Below are 19943 nucleotides of genomic sequence, written 5' to 3'. Positions count from 1 at the left end.
TCTGATCAAATGGTGTCTTAAACCTGATATTACATTCCCACTGTTTTTGGGATCCAAACTTTTTATACACTATGCACAATACTTCACCCTCTTAATTTTTCAAAATGTGTTTTTTATGAAAAAAAAAAAAAAAAAATAAAATAAAATAAAATAAAATAAATAAACAGGGCTTCTATAATATTAGTAACAATTCAAAATTGCATTTCAAATCTAAACTTTCCTTATGTATCACGCTGAAATAAATATCAGAAAATAAGAAAAAAAAATATTCAAGTCAATTTTATTGTAAATTGCAGTTTTATTGCATTACATTGTTCATTTTTACTTGCTTAAATGAAAGAATGACTTCCCTGCATTACAGTAATTTTTAGTAATTTTGCTTTTATCAATTCTGCTGTTGACAGATACAACAAATATAAGACCGATGCTGATTTTTAATAAAAAGTTTGGCGCCTTTTTGCAACAGCGAAATGCAAAAATCAAAATATTGAATTTCAAGTAAAACCAATGTCATGTCACAGTAATGAACATATCCAAAAATTGCAAACGAACGACAAGAAAATTATTCATGAAAATAATTTTCAAAGACAATTAGCAAAAACTGACTTTGCTAAATTGGTCTTAGATTTTCAGTTTTCAGAAAATAATTACCTCCCTTATTACGATCCAAACTTTCCGTTTGTTTTTGTTTTCTTTTTCACTAATTGTCTTCGAAAACTATTTTCTTGAATAATTACTTTTCTACCTGGTTTATTGTAATTTTTTTTTAATATGCCCATTACTGTGACATGACAATTGGTTTTATTTGAAATTTGATATTTCAAATTTTTGCTACTATAATGAAGAAGCAAAGATCAAAGTGTAGTATCTGTTCTTCAGATGCTGCACTTAAGATAATTTGTACCAGTCAATGGAGGGGAAACTCTCTATACTGGGACAATTATTATTTTTGGTAACCAGAGTGCCCCCTTTTTGCCTACTTTTAGGGGAGCTGGTTTTTACCTCACATTAAAAACGGCCTTGTGCCTAATTTGCTCAGTGGGGGAGCAAATAAATACCATCTGTTCTTCAGATGCTGCACTTCCATTTCTTGTTCTCTTTCGGTGGAGGAACAGTTCTTCATGACTGAGACAATTTTTTATTTTTGTACCTTTTCTCCACGTTAAAAAACGACCCTGGTGTCTAACTCTGTCCCGTGGGGAGGCATTGTAAATAGGTACTATAATGAAGAAGCACCAAAAGTTCTAAGTGGTCTACTCAACCCCTTTTTTTTTATTTTGTTGCAAATACTTATTTTGGCATGACAACTAAGTACATCAAAGTGTTTTTACTTGAAATGCAATTTTCACTTGTTACTGAAAGAATTATAGAAGCACCGAGAAAAAAAAAAAAAAAAAAAAAAAAAAAAAATTTTTTTTTTAAAAACATTGTTTAATGACGTATCAGTAAATAACAGTTGTTTAAGTAATTTTCAGTAAAAATATTTTTTTTATACCAGAATTTGATTTCTGGTCAATAACAAATATATATATATATATATATATATATATATATATATATATGTATATATTTATAACAAATAAAATATTTCTTTGTGTGTGATTTTCATAATAAAAAATTGTGCATTATATTGACATCTAAAATTTAAAAATTCAAATTTATACATCGCTTACATTGAAGTAAAAAAATTTCCAATTTCACATGAGCCAGCAAGATTCTTATGATTAGAACATAAAAAAAAAAAAATCATTGTTGAACATCATTCAATACTATAATCTTTTCTAGTGACACCCTGCCATGAAAAATTGTTTCTATGTCTGAGGATGACTTTATATCGCAAAAACTAAGTTGATTTTAAATAAATATTTACTGAAAAAAAAAAAATAATCTACTGGCTTCTTAAACTTACAATTTCAGTTCTGAATTTTTTTTAGATGAGGACTGAGTGTTTATATTACTTGTATTGATTGGACTATTGTTCTTATCTTGAGTGTTGTTTGTGCACCGTTTCCGTTGATGTAGCCTTCAACCATCATCATCATTTTCTGGGAAAAAAGATTTTTTTTAAAGATGCCTGACAAAGGTCGAAGGCTACATCGACTGAAATGTTGCACAAATAACACTTAACATAACAATAGTCCGATCAAAACAATACAAACAATTCCAATTAAAAAAAAATATAGTTTAATAATGTATCCGCATATTACAGTAGTTTTAAAGTAATTTTTGAAAAAGTTATTTTTGTTTATGGCAGAATTTTTCTAATCATTAAAAATGTGAGCAAATTAAATTTCTCGTGTGATATTCATGATTAAAAATTGTGCCATGAATTCAAGTCTACAGCTGCTTAAAAGGATACACAAATGTAGGAATGCCTCTTGCGGCCAGTTTTTTCCGTAACATTCTCTCAGTTCCGTACCAATTGAAATCTGGTGTGTCATGTCCAATCCGGGGTAAATGGACACTGGCTGTTTATATGGAGAGAAAATGAAATGCAAATTAACATGGATAGACAAAGCAAGGTCATAAAAAATATTTTTCTCTAATGAAACCAATCACAGGCACGGCAAATTTAAACTAATCGCAAACGCGCCAAAACGAAACTAATAACAAATACACTAACAATTTAGACTCATCATATGTATGGTGTTGCATATTTATGAAAAGTTGTTGATCAATGTCAATGGGAGAAATATAAACTCGTTCCTATGAGGAATGGTGCACCTAGTGATGTTACCTTACCTAACACCACTTAACTGGATATTCCACCAGACTAGATGAATTCGTGTGTTGGAATCCAGCAAAATTCAGTAAAGATTACAATAAGGATAATCTATAACATGATTAAGTGGCCAATGCGTAAGAGGAAAATTGAAGTTTTGGTAATAGTCAGCTAACATACTTCCTAGCTTCTGGTATGTCTGCTACCGGAAGCAGTGACAAGGCAAATCAGTTACTTTGCTTTCTTCTCTCACATGTATATCTTCCCTGTGCAGGTACTCTTTTTTAAAAAGTTTTTCCAATTACTCCTTTTTTTTATTTAATAATCATTGAAAAGTTTTGTCTTATTTTAATGAAATTTGTTTTTGTTTTTTTGTTAAAGAATTATCGAAAATAATTTCTGCACTATTTTTTTTTTCTTTCTTTTTAAAGAATTACTGAAAACATTAAATCATTTTAAGTAATGAACTATTTAGTTTATGAACCAATGCCAACCATAGAACTGTGCGTCACAGAACAGTAATGAAAGACCTATTAGATGAAACTCCGAAAATGTTTAATATAATGCGATGGTTGGCAAGGGATAGCTTAATAGTTAACAAAAAAAATCATAATCAAAGGAAAATGAATATTCAATGCAGAAAATGCGAAAGATGTGTTGATGGATATTCTTGGGCTTTTTATTTTTATATTTTCATAAACATAATTCTTATAAAACTTCAAATAAAATAAAAACATTTGAAATTTTGTTATTAAAAGTGCAAATAAAAACTAATTGTCTTATTTTTGTCTGTATAATTCTGTTAATTTTTCAATAATAATGACCTTTTCTAATATTTTATTTCAATAAATCGCTTCACAATAGAAATACTGAAGAACAATAAAAGTGAAGGAACTGAGTTGCCTTGTCACCACTTCCGGTAGCAGACACACCGGAAGTTAGGAAGTATGTTTGCTGACTATAACCAGAGTTTTTTGTTTTTACTGCTTTACAAATTCTTTTTTGAAAGGTAAAAAGGAATCTTGACTGAACATTCAGATATCTATGTATTTCATATAGAAATTAAGTATTATATCAAGTTCCATTGATTTCTGAGAACTTATTGAAAATGAAAACAAAAGAAAAACTATCATAGAATTCACGAACACAATAAAAGTTCCTTCATTTTATACCTAAATTTATTGCCAGGGCCGCTGCAAGAAAGGTGGGCTCTGCCAGGGCCGCTGCAAGAAAGGTGGGCTCTGCTAGGGCCGCTGCAAGAAAGGTGGGCTCTGCTAGGGCCGCTGCAAGAAAGGTGGGCTCTCTCTACCGTGCTAGAAAACTACTAACACCCGAAAGTATCCTGTACCTCTATAAGGCCACCATTCGCCCATGTATGGAGTATTGCTGCCACATCTGGGCTGGTGCATCTGCTACTAGTCTCTCGCTCCTTGACAAGGATCAAAAGAGAGTCGCAAACCTGATAGGCCCTGAACTGGCATCTAAGCTTCAGACTCTGTCCCATCGACGAAATGTTGCATCCCTCTGCCTTTTCTACAAGTATTTTAGTGGTGAATGCTCTGACGAACTGCAATCACTTGTGCCCCCACGACGTGAGCACCCTCGACAAACCCGACAGGCTGCTAAATCCCACCCCCACACTGTAGAGATCCCTAGATGTAAAAGATCTTTTTACTCCAATAGTTTCTTCCCCAGAATCGCTAGACTCTGGAATTCCATTCCAGGTCCCTGCTTCCCCAACAGTACTGACATGCAGAAGTTCAAGTGTAACGTGAACCGATATCTTGCTGCCCAAATCCCTACATAGTACCCCAGTAGTTGTTGCCCCTGATAGTAGCCCCCTACACCAAAGTGGCAATTTGCCTTGTTTGGGGTGAAAATGTAATAAAAAAAAAAAAAAAAAAAAATTACTGCTAGATTATGATCATATCAATCACAAAAGGCTAAATAGAATTTTAGTGAAGACATTGTTTCAAACAACCATTTATATTATGGCTAGCATTGCCTGGGGCAAGAGCAATAAAACAGGAGAGTTAAAAATTTAGCATCTTTTAAATCTTCTTTCACTCAGCTTATTTTATCTTCAAGGATTGGTTACACAGTGAACCAAAAACGAACCAGTGACCTTTAAGATCTTAAAAATGGACAAGAATGACAAATAGGAACAGTATAAATGAGGGATGAAAATAAATCGATCAGCAGAAGCAGGTAATTCCTAATATAGCAATGTGAACCTATGACAACAGAAAGCGACAGTAAAGAGTTTGATCACCAATACTCTTTGAAGTGCTGCTGTAGGCAATTGTTTCAACTAGACAGAGGTCAGCAAATGATCTCAGAATATGATTTATGAAACATTTTTGTTAACCCATAGTTGAGACATGGAGAGCGGGGTGGGGTGGGGGGGAGGATGGGGGGGGGGTGCAATTTGGGTTCATATGTTTCCTAACCATATTAGTAAATGTGTAACTAAACACAATAGATCTTTGAATCCAGGTCTTCTGATCAGGTCACTTCACAGTTTACACAAAGGTGGGAGAATGAATCAGGAATCTTTGGATATTTAAAACTGGACAAAAGCAACAACGGAAACGATATGTGTGAGCGATGAAAATAACAGAATCACCAGCAATACAAATATGAGGTAAAAAGAAAAAAAAAAGAAGCTAACCGCCAGTAAAGAAAACATACACGAGAGATGAAACCAGCAGAATTACTAGCAGTATGAACAGCATATTAACAAGCCAAATTTTGCCTGTTATATTACACCGACATCACATGACTACTGCCAGCAATTATCTAACGAAATGGCTCATCTGTGCAGTCGGCAACATGATTCGTCTGTATTATCAGTGAAAAGGATTACTTCACTCTCTTACCCGTTTATTTACATTGAAAGGTTCTCACGTTAATGCTCACTCCGTTCATTTTGCAAAAGCTACTATTCCACTTTCATCACTAGTAAGTGGTAAGAATTCTATGGAATTCATTTTACATATCTGTCTTACTATACGTCACTATCTCTCAAAGGATATGACACCCTTGTTCTTATTCTTTCCCATGTATGAACATGTGTGAATTACTCTCCTCAAAAGTCCATTTCTTAAAAAGGTAAAACATGACAATTTTATCAAGACATACTTAAAAGGATTGGTTGGTTGTTTTTGTTTTACGGCATATCAATCCTTTTCAGGTTATTTAATGCCGAATCCAGTGATTTAGAAGAAAAGTTTTTTAATAGAATATATTTGTTTTTTCAAGTCGGTTTCTATTTAACCCATAGTTGGGACCCTAACAGGTACTACTACTACTACTACTACTACTACTCTGGGTCAAAGTAGACCTGGGAGCAATGGCAATTAAAGGGTGGCTCCACATTCCCTAAAGTCTGCAAGCTGGGGCCTCATTACTGGATATAGTTTAAGGTCATATCCAGGACCTACTTAAAAAGAAGGTAGTAAGTATTAATATGGAGATGGTAGTGGTTCCAGATTAATATATAGTTTCATTCGTTGAAAATCTAAAAACACTTGACAAACTAAGAGTAAATTTTTGCTTCAGAAATAAATAAGATTTACAAAAATCTATAGCCGACTATACACAAATGAATCAACTCTATTCAAGGAATTGTTATGTAAGTAATACAAATTAAAAAGGACTTTGTGATTTGAATTATTGTTTTACCGTCTTTTTTCTTTGCAAACTGATAAACTTTGTCAAGTCCCGTTGAAAGAGAGTCAAGTTTGATTCCAGATAAATTGTTCTTTTTGTCTCGGTGCTGAGCAATAATCAAACCCAACTGAAAGAAAAAAAAAGATGAAATAAATAAAGGAAAGAGAAAGATGGAAAGAGAAAATGGACAAAAGAAAGAAAAGAGAAAAGAAAAGAGAAAAGAAAAGAGAAAAAAAAAGATTACCAAAAGAGCAATATGAAGAGGAAAAAAGAGAAAGTAAAGGAGGTGGTTCTCCAGAATTCAACAATGATAAACAAGGCTGATTCTAAACTATTTAAGAGTGTTTAAGGAGTTAACTGGTGATGAATTTCAAAGTGGTGATGTGAGATTACTGTTTAGCCATAAAATTGTTATGTTTTTATTTTTTAAATAAAACTACTAGATCACTTTGCATGATTTTTGGTGTACACTATTTTCTTTCCATCGTAAGTATGTAGATGATAAGGGGAATTCTGGACAAGTAACAAATTTAATTATGGAAGCATTTTGCTATTACATCAACAAAACTTTGTGAAGAATTGTTTCGCTTTATTTAACCAGCATATTAACCTCTGTTAGGTCAGTTAATGCTGAGCATCTTTTTTAATTTATTTTTTTTTAATTGTTTTTAGAGTTGTTTTGCCTTAAAGAGTTTTCATTATTCTTAGGATTGCTTACCTTCAGAATTTTTTTTCTTGGGTACTAGATTATTTACACTAGTTGAAAAAATAAATAAAAAATGTTTTTTTTTTTTTTGAAGCTTGGTATTATATTTTTATGTATAGTCTTGTCTCCCTCTCAAAAGAGAGAATCTCGCCCATGCAAGTATTTCTGAAGATATCTTTCATATGGCTGGTTTTAGATAGCACTCTTTAGCAATAATGAGGACTCTACATTCCATAAGAATATGTTTGACAGTGCAAATCTTCTGCCATGTCAGGCATTGTGGTGGTTTTTCGTATTTGAGTATAAAGGAATGAGTGAAACTTTTGTGACTAATATGTATCATGAATATAACTTGTTCTTTCCTTGATTTTCTATGAGCTTTGGAAGAGCTTGTTTGTGGCATTATTCTAGCATTGTTGCCATTTTGCAAAAAATAATTGGTCGATTCTACGTTTCAAGTCAGTGTAGGGAATGTTGATATTATTGATGATTAGGTTTAAAGCTGATTTGTCTGCCAAGTGCGAATAATTAAATATTTTCAACATTGTGGTGAGTATTAGTAGACTATAATCCTTCATTCTGGATCAATTTGAATGAATCTTATAAATGGCAATGAAGTTTAATCTGTTCTTTGTTTTCATCTGTATTTAAAGTTTTTGAATTAAAAGAAGTCATTATTTCATCTATAGTATTAGGAGTTGTGTTTTTTATACAGAGTGATCTCCCTTAGATTCAAAAACCTTTTCGTCCATTCATTTACTTACCCAATATGATTTTCCTAATCCTATGTGCATATCTTCCATTGGAATCATGTGGCAATCTCCAAGGAAAAGATCTGAAAAATATAAATTATTTCAAAAGTTACTGTTCACTTTGAAATATTCATCAAATGTGACATTGCTCATACGTTTTTTGATAAATATATAAGAGCAGACTGTCTTGCCTACCATTTTGAAAACCATTTTAAAAATGGAGATAGTTCAACAATAATTCAAACTTGCAGGATTTATGTTGTAACCTCTACAAATTCTCATTAATTAAAAATGATTTTCTTTATAAAAATAAAACTACTTGATCAATTTACGTGATTTTTGAATATGATATTTCCATTTTGTCATGGGTACATATATCATAAAGATGTTTTTTTTTTCAATATAGAGGGAATTCTGAACAAGAACCAAATTTTTTTTAAATTAGTCCATAAATATATGGCTCTACAAAGAATCTCTGGTAAAAATAAATATTGACAAACAACTGCCGCGTAAAATAAAATCTTGCCAAAAGTAAAGATAAAAAAAAGAGTCAATCTTACCTTCCATCTCCTGAGCAAGTTCGTATTGTTCCTTAGGTATATCTGACCTTGATGAGATAGCATGAAAAACTCCCCCAGTTCCCCAACATCCAGAGTCATCTACAAACAAAAGTAATAAAAAAAAACAAATATAATAGTAACACAAGCCTCACAAAATTAACATAACTAGTTTTGGTAAAAATCAGATTTCTAATAATACTGTGTGTGTATTTGTGTGATAAAATATTGGCATTTTGAAAACATTGTTCCATATTTGAATTATAATATAAAAATTAGAAAGCCAAATAATGTGTTTTTATTTTCTAAAATAAATTATTTATTTTAAAGAATGAACAAACTTTAAAATATCTTCATCAGATTCTGACATTTTTTCTTTTTGTAAATCATCATCTCATATTTAAAGTATATCCTTTTTATTTTTACTTTGGCTGAAAATTATTTGCATCTTATTTTTAAATCTTATAAAAAGATTTATTGTTATTAACCAGACTTGAGAATATAAGTGCTGGATTATGACGCCAGTTTATGACCAGAATGATGTAAGCCGAGCGGAACAAAGTTCGATTCCATATGTAAACAAAGAAACCAACCCACATTTTGTTACGTCAATGACCAAACAGAGAGAATGGGAATTTGGTCAAAATAAACACATACAACAAAAAAGAGAACAGCAGACGTATGTGTGCTTGCATGTCTTCACCACCGCCCCAGCCTCCCATACATCCTTTCACTCTTCTCATTTCTCTCGCTGATATCAATTGTCACAAGCTATAGATTGACTTGCTTATATAATTAAAGACTGCTGTTTTGTATCAGTTTAGTTCTTCCATTATTAGAAATACACACTAATATGTATTTGAAAAGTGCAATTGAGAAATTATGCATAGGTTCTTTTCAACTGGCTCGCCAACTTTGTAAGCCACCCAAAGCCGGCTAGAGATTTACTTGGCCAAAATGTGGTGAAACACCAACAACTATGGATGGCAGTAATTGCTGAGAATACAGTTAGGAGGTTCAGAGTTCCTATCCAGTCTCGGTTAGCACCTGACGAAGGCCAGAGGAATAGTTGGCTGAAACGTTGTGAAACAACAATTAATAAAGATGAGGATAAAAGTCCACAAGAAATAAATAAATTGTTTACTTGAAATTTAATAAAAAGTATATTTTTATCAGAGAAATTCAGTTACAATGCACACGCATATACGTCTATTTATGCACACAGCTTTTGCATGAAGCACTGTCATAAGAAGGAGAAAGGGAGACAAGTCAAGATGAAAAGAAGAGAAAGATAAAGCAAGAGGAAGAAAGGAAAAAAAATTAAGCAAAGCTTTAGTGATCTGGTAGAAACCAACCTTTTCTTACATAAAAAAACGAATTTTGAACAAACAGAATTCACATTTAGCGATTTAAGCAGAAATCAGCATAAAAAAGAAAGAAAAAACCCTTTTCTGAAGTAAAGCAGAATTTCACTAAGAAGAGTACAAACCCATACCCTTGTAATATCTTCATACACCCATTCCTTCGTTTCTAATTGAGAAACAAATATAGATGCCATCTCCCCAGGAGGAAGGACAGTATAACAAGAAATACAAAACTTACCCGCACAGTGAACAATAATGCAATTTTCATTGTCAGGTGAATTGATTGGTCGGGTGACATCACCACTTATATACTGTATATCAATAGCAAAATCTTCATCGTCATCTTCATCTTCTTTCGTTCCCTCAGAATCATCAGGCTCCAAAGTGACACTGCAGGAAATATAGTCATTTTCTTTCCACAATTCAGCCCTGAAATGATAAAATAATTAGTTACGAAAAGAAAATTGTGATTATTAAACTCTGTATTCTAGTAATATCCAACATCCTTGTTGGTTGAGCACTCTGGCAAGTGAGATCACTGGTAGCAATTCGCAATAATGCATACCTCTTTTTAAAAGAATACAGCACTCTCAGATACTGAAAACTTCACTCATTGTAATAAACTTGTGCTGATAGTGTCATAGGTAAAGCACCTTGCTTTGGCATTTCCAGTTGGACTTATTTTAAATGAAAATTTTCAAGTCATAAGAATAAAAACTTGTATGACTTTTCAAGATTCCTATCTTCATTTATCCTTTTTAATCCAAGAAAAACAAAATCTTCAACTTTTTTTTCTGAGGAACTATAAGTCTGTCTCTGATGAGTTGTTTGGTGAGTTTCCACCATTCAACGAAACACGTGTAAGACACACCATATAAACAAGAAGGGCAGATGGGCAGAGTAGGTGTAACAGTGCGGACAGCTATATGCAAATACTAAGCGTTGACCACTGTTATCTATATATTTCAAGTGAAATTGGCATCCAGTTTGGCAGATGACTGTTTTTTGTCTGCCAAAAGATTCTGTTACTCTTACAAGTTGGTCAACAAATCACAGTCTTTTACTTTTTTACTTTCTCTGAGTTTACAGCATAATTACATTGACACACCAGTTTCTGCTGGATCACCAAAGTTAAGCAACGTTGAATCTGGTGAGTACTAAATGGGTGACTTTCAGGTGCTGTATGTGCTCTCCGCTTATCTCGGTATTGTTTCCAGTTGTCCTGGACTTCTTGCCACTGGACTCAAGCAGTGCGGATTCAGGAAAGGTGTGGTTGGGAATTGCACAACCCTTGCCTTACAATTACACATGCAGCTGCCCCTACAGGAGGTATCCTTTGTCTTTCGAGATTGAACGGAGGCATCAGGGGGAAATTGAGTTGCGATTTTATATTAAGAAAAAAAAAATGTGCTTCATTAGTGCTGACTGAGTGCCAAAATCAAGTCTGAACTTAAAACTCGATTAGATGATCGCCACCAGTGAGTAGACAACCACAAGATTACACCTTTGCTTAAAAAAAAAAAAAAAAAAGCGTTTCACTTGAATCTTTGGATTTGGAATGTTTACTAGTGACATATATATAACTAAAATGAGAACGTGGTTTATCTTATCTTTGTGTCTGTGCACAATGGATGATGTCACTAAACTGAGTTGGGAAAAAAAAAAAACAGGCAAATCTTTTATAACATCACAAAAAATGACATCATCCAGTAAAACAAGTTGAAGATATTGGCAAGAGATATTTTATGACATAATAAATGCTGAAGTAATAAAAGGATGTCATCCATTAAAACAGAACATCACCATAATTTATAATTAACTGAACAAAACATCCATCACACTTAGCTGTCTTTGTATTTGATTCAACGCCTCTAATGTTTCTTAATGTCTCAGAGCATTTAGAGAAAGAATGACTCCCTTTTTTATTAGTCATCTAATTTACATACAAGTACCTGTACACACTAACACACATGTAAATTAGATGGTAAAATAAGTTTATCTAAGAATAAAAATAATCATCCTCCACTATGTCATTATATAACTTTATTAAACATTCGTAAGTCACAAGTATTTACTTAATTCACATTCATATTCTGCCTGTTACATGCGTTTCATTGGATGGCATAAATATACTAAACAAATGACTTACACTAGTTCCTCAGGAAAAAATACAGTTTCTTTGTTTTTTTTTTTTTTTACCTTGGATTTTATTAGTAATGTTAAAATGAATTCGAAACTTTCAAAAATCATAAGAGAAAACATAAAAAATAACTAATAAGGAATCTTATTATAGAAAAATATTGAAACTTACCAGATAAGAAAAGACATTAAATCCTTATGTGGCGCCATATTAAAAAAAAAAAAACTGTATATTTTTCTGGATATATATATATATATATATATATATATATATATATATATATATATATATAAAAGATTACTTCTTTCTGTCGTGCAAGTAAACATACTTCTTTATCTTCCTTCATACGCTACTAATTTATTAAAATATTGAACATTCATTTCATCTCCACTGATCGAGGAACTAAAAGATAAAATGTGGTGGCAAAACAGATACTATGGTTGGTTGTTTTGTTTTACGGCATATCAACCCTTTTCAGGTTATTTAATGCCGAATCTGGTGATTTTGAAGAACGATTTTTTAATATAGTATATTTGTATTTTAAGTCGTATTCTATTTAACCGATAGTTGGGACCCTAACAGGTACTACCACTCCGGGTCAGAGTGGACCTGGGAGCAATGGCAATTAAAGGGTGGCTCCACACTCCCTAAGGCCTGCAAGCTGGGGCCCTCACCATCGGATATAGTTTAAGGTCATATCCAGGACCACAGATACTATGCTCTGCTCCTAGCCAAAAGGCATTTAAAAAATAATCTCCAATTAAAAAGCAGAGAAATAAAGATTCAAGATTTGACAAGTTAAACATTGAACTTACTTTCTTTGAGCCTGCTTCTCTGCTCTCAACTTGGCCTTCTGTTCCATTGTTAGTTGTCGCTGAGAGAGAAACAAATAAAGTTAATGAAAAGTCAATAAAAGACTAGATCCAAAGTTTAAATTATTTAAAAACATTAAGCATAACTTAATAGCAATAAAAGTAAAAACCAAATTAATGATCAGTGTTATTGGCATTTGTGCTTATACAAAGCAACCTTTTTCATGTGGGTTGGTCTTGTTTAATTGAATTGTTTTATTTTATGATATATACGGTATATAAGTGAAATCTGACCAGTGAGGGTTGAGGATATGCATTGCATGAAGAGAAAATACATAAGAATGATAGAATAAATGTTATGTTAGAAGACTGCATGCGGGTTCTTGGGTTAGCAAGAATAAAACAGCCGAGTCAATAGGCAAGAGTAAGTTAATGGAAAACATAGGAATTGATAAGAATGGATTTGAAAAAAAGAGGGATAAATAAAAACCTGGCCAGAGATAGTTTATTTTGGAAGCTGCCCAATATATACCAGCATATAAAATAAACATCAAACCGAATATGGTGATGATATTATATTAACTTTAAAAAAATGTTTTTTATAGGTAATTTAATGCCAAATTCAGTCATTTTATTAAAATTTCTTTTTATCTTTCCAGTTTTTAGCATATTTGAATAGTTATAAACACATATGTTTTTCTTTTGCCACCATATTTTGATTTTGTTTTCATGGCACATCAACACTTTCTGGGTTATTTAATACATAACCTGGCCATTTTGGTAAATATTTTTATTGCTTCAAGTTCTTGACATCTTAAAATATTTATTCATGGTGTTTGGTGTGGTTGTTTAGTAGAGAAAAATTGTTTTTGTTTTTAGCTTTGCAGAACATGATTGAGTTTTGCAAAGAAGAGGTAAAACATAATGCTATTTATGTTTGGTACATTTTAGATCAGGAAGTTGGTATCTTTAGACAGCCTGATCTGGTATCACCATCAATATATTTTTTCCACTTAGAATATACAAATATTAGCTGTTAGTGGATTAACCACACAGCATGTTCACTCAACTCTAGTCATGTGTTAATCTCAAAATAGTTTGCCAATGATTTATTAAATGCATAGATGGGCAGAGTAGGTGTAACAGTGCGGACAGCTATATGCAAATACTGAGCGTTGACGGCCTGCTTGGATCTTGATACGATTCCAGCTTTTTTAAAAATTGAAGCACTCGTGTTGTTTGTGTTTCGGTTGACTTACCTATGATTTTTCCGAATATCACGATATTAAAAATTTCTCTTGGTGCCCTTATATTTTTCGGATTTAGTGTTCGGCTAATAAAGAATGAGATCAAGGTTTTTGTATCCATTTCCAGCTCCGCGGCTAAATTTGGATGGACAATCTTTCTGCGAGTCGAGCAAATATCCTTTGTTTTTCGATGCATTTAATCGCCTAATTTGCAGACATTTTAAGAGATCTGCAATAAAGCGATTGACATTATCATTTTCTAGATTATATAATATGAATGTTCAAGCTGACCACTGTTATCTATATATTTCAAGTGAAATTGGAGTCCAGCTTGGCAGATGACTTTTTTTGTCTGCCAAAAGATTCTGTTACTCTTACAAGTTGGTCAACAAATCACAGTCTTTTACTTTAACTAAAACCATTTTTACTTACTCTGAGTTTACAGCATAATTACATTGACACACCAGTTTCTGCTGGATCACCAAAGTTAAGCAACGTTGAATCTGGTGAGTACTAAATGGGCGACTTTCAGGTGCTGTATGTGCTCTCCGCTTATCTCGGCATTGTTTCCAGTTATCCTGGACTTCTTGCCACTGGACTCAAGGAGTGCGGATTCAGGAAAGGTGTGGTTGGGAATTGCACAACCCTTGCTTCACAATTACACATGCAGCTGCCCCTACAGGAGGTATCCTTTGTCTTTGAGATTGAACGGAGGCATCAGGGGGAAATTGAGTTGCGATTTTATATTAAGAAAAAAAAAATGTGCTTCATTAGTGCTGACTGAGTGCCAAAATCAAGTCTGAACTTAAAACTTGATTAGATGATCGCCACCAGTGAGTAGACAACCATAAGATTACACCTTTGCTTAAAAAAAAAAAAAAAAAAAAAAGCACTTCATTTGAATAGATTTTACCTTTTTTCGTCGTTCTTCAAGTTCATCTGGGCTCATTGGTTTGCGAACCTTTGGCTGAGGATCAGGAAGAGCTTCAAATAATGCAGCAGATCCAGCCTGACGACGGCTTCGTTCCATGTTGAGTTTCTCTTCAGCTTTTGCTTTCTCTTCTAATGAAACAAAAATAAATGCACAATAAAATTTTTTTATATACAAAAGTTATATGATCCCCAATCAAAACAGGAAGTAGTAAAATTTAAAAGTAAATTAAATAAAAAAAACAACCTACTATTTTGAAATACTGTATATATATCACAGAGATGTATGCCTTATTTGCATAGCTATTAAACAGTTTGTAACAAATTAATGTTTCTTATTCATTCATTATTTTATTATTCTATTTTAACATTTAATAAGAAGCATTAACGTAATGTCATTACTGAAGCAATTACAAAGGTTATATAATATTAAAGCGATAACAAAGATTAAGAAACATTAACAATGTTGTTATTATTGAAGCAATAAGTTTTTTAAATACAGAAAAAAATATTGCTGACCAATTTACTTTTGTTGTGCAAACGTTTAAAAATTTTCTTCCATTTTTCAAGTAAATCGATGAAAATTATTTGCAGATTGCATATTTTCAAGAAAATTTAATAGAATAAATAAATCCATTTTACTTTTGCCAAAATTGTTGATTTTTCTAGATCAAGGGTTCCTAATTATTTATTTATTTTTTTAATGTGGGAAAAATTCAGCTCTTCAAAAAAGGACAAAAATAAGCATGGTTTCAATCTAGACAATTTTCTCTTTCACTGACCAAGGACAGAAAAGAAAAAGTGTAGTATCAGAACAGATACTACACTTTGCAAAATTTATTTGTACTAAATATAAAAATACATAAACAACAAATTAGGCACAAGGCCATTCAAAAGTGTGGGGATAATGGGTGCCGTTGGTCATCCTTGGTCTCAAATACTTAAAATTGTCTATCCTACTCTTAACTAGAAATATCTTAGTCACCATAATAACTCCCTACAATCGATTGACTCCAGGAGCTGTTTTACTTGAGATAAGCCCAAATGTAAAAAAGTTTTATTGAATTATTTATAGTAATAACATTTCATTGGCAAGGGGATGAGTAATAAACAAGAAACAACAAAAATTGGTTAGTAAAGACTTCTCAATCATTTCTAAATAATACCCACCAACCACTCTTTTTCAGTTTGTCGAAAAGTCAATCTCTAGACGGAAGTGGGATCTAAGTGTGGGTGAAATGAAAAAAGGTGGGGGAGTTGGTGAGTGGGTAGAGTCCTTTCAAGATGTGTACATTGAAGATAAAAGCCAAGGATGAAAAGAAATAAAAATGGAGAGTGGGAATCTTGAATCTATTACCAGGAAGTGGGGAGCTCACTAACTCTACTAGCTAAGAGTCTTGAAGCGTAAAAACTTACCCAAAAGGACTGGGATCCAACAGAACCTAGAAACACATGTGCTATGCTTACGCAGGAAATACTTACACATATTCGACTCTCTTTCTCACACATAAGCTTGCCACTTTTATCCACCATCTTTCAAACTCCAAGGAATGTAATCTTTTTATATCACATCTGAGCTTGATCTTAAGCTGGTGCTTAAAGAATGTGATCAATCCTTTGGTCCACTCTCAGGAGCAACGTCCATACCACCATCTGTGCTACAGCCAAGATGGCAAGAAACATCATCTGTCTCTCCCTGTCCCACTGCTGGACTAACATTGTCGATAACAAACGTTTAATGAGTAAGGATGCTCAGGATCGGTACGAGCCATCACCTCGCTGACATACTCCCAGTATCGTCAGAGTTCAAGGTATTCAAGATAAGTGTGTCCAGTCCTTTCATCTTCAAATGTACCACAGCAGGGACAATTGGGTGTCTCTACTATTCCGGCACTGTGCTGCATGGTATCAAAGGGCAATGTGTTTTAGCCAAGTTGCCAGGTGAGTGAGAACTCAGAGTTGTTGAGATCTCAAACTTGGCGCCCATCTGGAGCTGGTCTTCTCCTTTGATCATCCCAAGCACCCACAAAATGGGTCATCAGCAGCACCCTCCTGACTAGTTCCTTGCATAGTTCCTTTCCTGAAAGCTGTGAAAGGTCACTGGATTGAGGAAGCTTTTTCAGTGTGGCTCGGCACTCTCTAAAGAACTGTGTTGTCCTTCAACCTTAAAAGTGAGTTGTTGAGGATGAGGTCGAGAAAAGCATCATTGACTGTGTGGTTCCATGTAGAAAGAAAAGTCCCTTGGCATCTCGGTGGCGCACCCAGTCAGGCATTTCAAAGCCTCCCACACATGGTTCACAGACAAGTCTGCTAACCTAATGCCTCTTCTCGTCCCAGAGAAGCAAGGACAGGAGACTCTTGAGTGTCTTGATGTTTGTTGCAGGCAGACGAAGTACAGCCAACTGGTAGAGGATGAGAGGAAAGACGTAAGTGGCACATGCCTCCACTCTACCCTTAGAGGATAGTATCCTTTGAAGCTAAGAGTTAATCAATGCTTTGACTTGACTGTACCTCTGATCAATTCCTTTTAAGCTGGAGAACCAGTCCGAACAACACACCAACGAATTGAACCGAGCCATCCGTCCAGCAAAAAGGAGCTGGAAGGGTGGTGACACCCTTCCAGGTACACAATCACAGGTCAATTGACTTGCTGTGATCGTTTCATAACGTACGAGTGCCTCTGTAACCATTTCAATGTCTCTGAAGCACAACACAAAGACAGTGATATCATCGGCACATAGTAGACCCTGGTGTACGATTCACCAAGCAATGCGATTCCGCACAAGACTGGGCTTGCCTCCCCACTCCTTAGCTTGAGAAGTAGCAGTTCCAATGCAAGAATGTAAAGCAGGGGCCACAACGGACAGACCTGACATACCGATCGAGAGATAGCGAAGAATTGTGAATGCTTTCTGTTGACTTGCACCACTGCTGTTGATGCATGCAGTAGAGAACTGAGATCTTTTTGCAAAAGCACAGTTTAAAACCAGTAGTCTCTAAAACAAATGCCAGGAAACAACGGTCGACCCTATTGAAAGCTTTGGACTAATCCAAATTGATCAATGCAGCTTCCATAACATCTTCTACCTCTCCCTCTAGGATCGTATGGATCAAATGCAAATTGTTTTGAATCGATCTCCTCTTCAGTGTAATTTTGCTTGGGTTAGATCAACTCTCTGATAACTCCCTGCAACTGATTTGATACAATCTTGGCCAAATCTTTAACTGTGTTTAGCAGAGTTATGGTCCTGTAATCGTCCAGTTCTTCCCCACTATGCCTGTCCTGCTTCTTCAACAATGTGATCACTCTCTTGGTGACTTGACTAGGGATCGAACCCTCATCAAACCAATTTGTCAGAATCGGTAAAAACATGGGCAACAGCCTCAAATACAGTTTGTAGGGAAGGTCATCAAGTCCTGACAATTTGTTTTAGCCGACCTGCATCAGCACAGTCAAGAACTCATGCTCCGTAACCCTACCTTCGCAACCAGCTGCCTCGAGGTAGGGACAGTCAGCCAAATAGTTGCCAAACTCCTGTATCAAGAGATTTGACAGTTGGGTAAAGTGCTCCTTGAAAAGCTCTCGAAATCCCTTGCAGATCTCCATAGTCAATTCTAAGGTATGTCCATTCGGGTGCATAACTTTGTCCATGTATTTATCTGAGCCATGCTTAGTCGATACTACACTTTGCTCTTAACTAAAAGGCCAAGAAATAATGAAAATTTTGAATAAAGCAAATTTATGTTCAACATATTTTAAAGCAATACTGTCTAAGGAAACGTACTCGTAATAAATAAGAATAACAAATAAAAAAAAAAAAAAAAAAAGGAACGTATATATTTTTCGTGGAATATATAGATATCAGCTGTCAGTAGATTGACCACTTCAATTATTTGTTAAAAAATTGTCTGCCCAGAATATTCATTTAACTTGGGTATAAAACAGTATTTAATATTTTGAAGAGGAGTTTATAGATTTCAAAGTGGTGAAATATTTTCAAGTAATGCTCGTGCAAACCTCTTTAAGCTAAATAAAACACCTAATAAGCACATTAAAAAAAATTTTGGTGCTTCTGTATTATAACAACGCAAAAAATATTGAATTTTAAGAAAAAACAAACAGTGCCTACGCAATTGTCATGTCGCAAATAGTGACATATCCAAAAATTATGGAAAACAATAAGATAGAAAAATAATTATTCATGAAAAACAGTTTACGATAAAGTTTAGATGAGGAATAAAATTTGTCTGACATTTTGAATTACGTTCATCATGTGACATAAGCAACAGAACTTAATTATCTCCCCTGTCAACTTATCTTTTTTTTATTTTTTTTATTTTTTAGTAACCCTGACAGTGAGTTCACTTCATTTAAAAAAATTATTTTTTCATATACATTTTTTTACCTTATCGCTTTTTGTAATTTTTGGATATGTTACTATTTGAAACCTGATAATTATGTAGGTACGATTCGTTTCACTTGAAATTTAATATTTTTTTTGTTATTATAATATAGAAGCACGAAAATTTCTTAGGATTCTGCTAGTTTTAAATGATTAGAAAAAAAATAACTAAAAAAAAATAATAATAAAAAATATTTCTACCTAAAAGAAGTTTATTAAAAGTATCTTCATCAGCTTTCGAAGGCTCGTGGGAATAATCTGTTCCTTCAAATTCGTACATGTGAGATGGTCCAGCTTGGGAATTCTTTTCTTCAGATAATTCCTGCAAGTTAATTAAATAAAAGAAACAAAACAAAACCTGACTGATTTAATTTTTGATATGTAGTTTTTTTTTTTTTTACTTGTAAAATCATTAAGCCTCTTTGGGCATTATAATTAATATTCCTATCTTCCTCAGGCTGAAGTCTTAATTTATTGTAAGACTGAGGAAGTTGCATTTCAAAATAAATTGCAACTGAAACATGTATGCACATATGTAGTCAATAATGTTTGTATAAATAAAGGAATCTATACTACAAAAAAGCTGTATTTGTTATTGAGCACATTCTTTTCATTGGATTAATATCTAGGAAACTACA

The 19943-nt window shown here is 33.6% G+C and overlaps 1 protein-coding gene across 2 annotated transcripts in view; it reads right to left on the bottom strand.

Moving 5' to 3' along the window:
- Nucleotides 1–19943, bottom strand: part of LOC145276971 (ATP-dependent chromatin remodeler CHD1L-like) — a 144901-nt gene that overhangs the window by 14140 nt on the left and 110818 nt on the right. For both annotated transcript variants that reach the window (XM_080128519.1, XM_080128521.1), the window contains exons 14-21: nucleotides 19507–19627; nucleotides 14886–15034; nucleotides 12729–12787; nucleotides 10012–10202; nucleotides 8413–8511; nucleotides 7865–7935; nucleotides 6407–6521; nucleotides 2360–2468 (exon numbers count right to left, since the gene is read on the bottom strand). In XM_080128519.1, coding sequence (XP_079984645.1) covers nucleotides 2360–2468; nucleotides 6407–6521; nucleotides 7865–7935; nucleotides 8413–8511; nucleotides 10012–10202; nucleotides 12729–12787; nucleotides 14886–15034; nucleotides 19507–19627 — 914 coding nt within the window. The remainder of the gene's footprint in view (nucleotides 1–2359; nucleotides 2469–6406; nucleotides 6522–7864; nucleotides 7936–8412; nucleotides 8512–10011; nucleotides 10203–12728; nucleotides 12788–14885; nucleotides 15035–19506; nucleotides 19628–19943) is intronic.

Source organism: Euprymna scolopes, chromosome 5, assembly GCF_053919585.1.
Source record: "Euprymna scolopes isolate OS-2025 chromosome 5, ASM5391958v1, whole genome shotgun sequence".
NCBI classification, from domain to species: Eukaryota; Metazoa; Mollusca; class Cephalopoda; order Sepiida; family Sepiolidae; genus Euprymna; species Euprymna scolopes.
The sequence above is the reverse complement of the archived record's forward strand: the minus strand, read 5'-3'. Positions and strand labels throughout refer to the sequence as shown.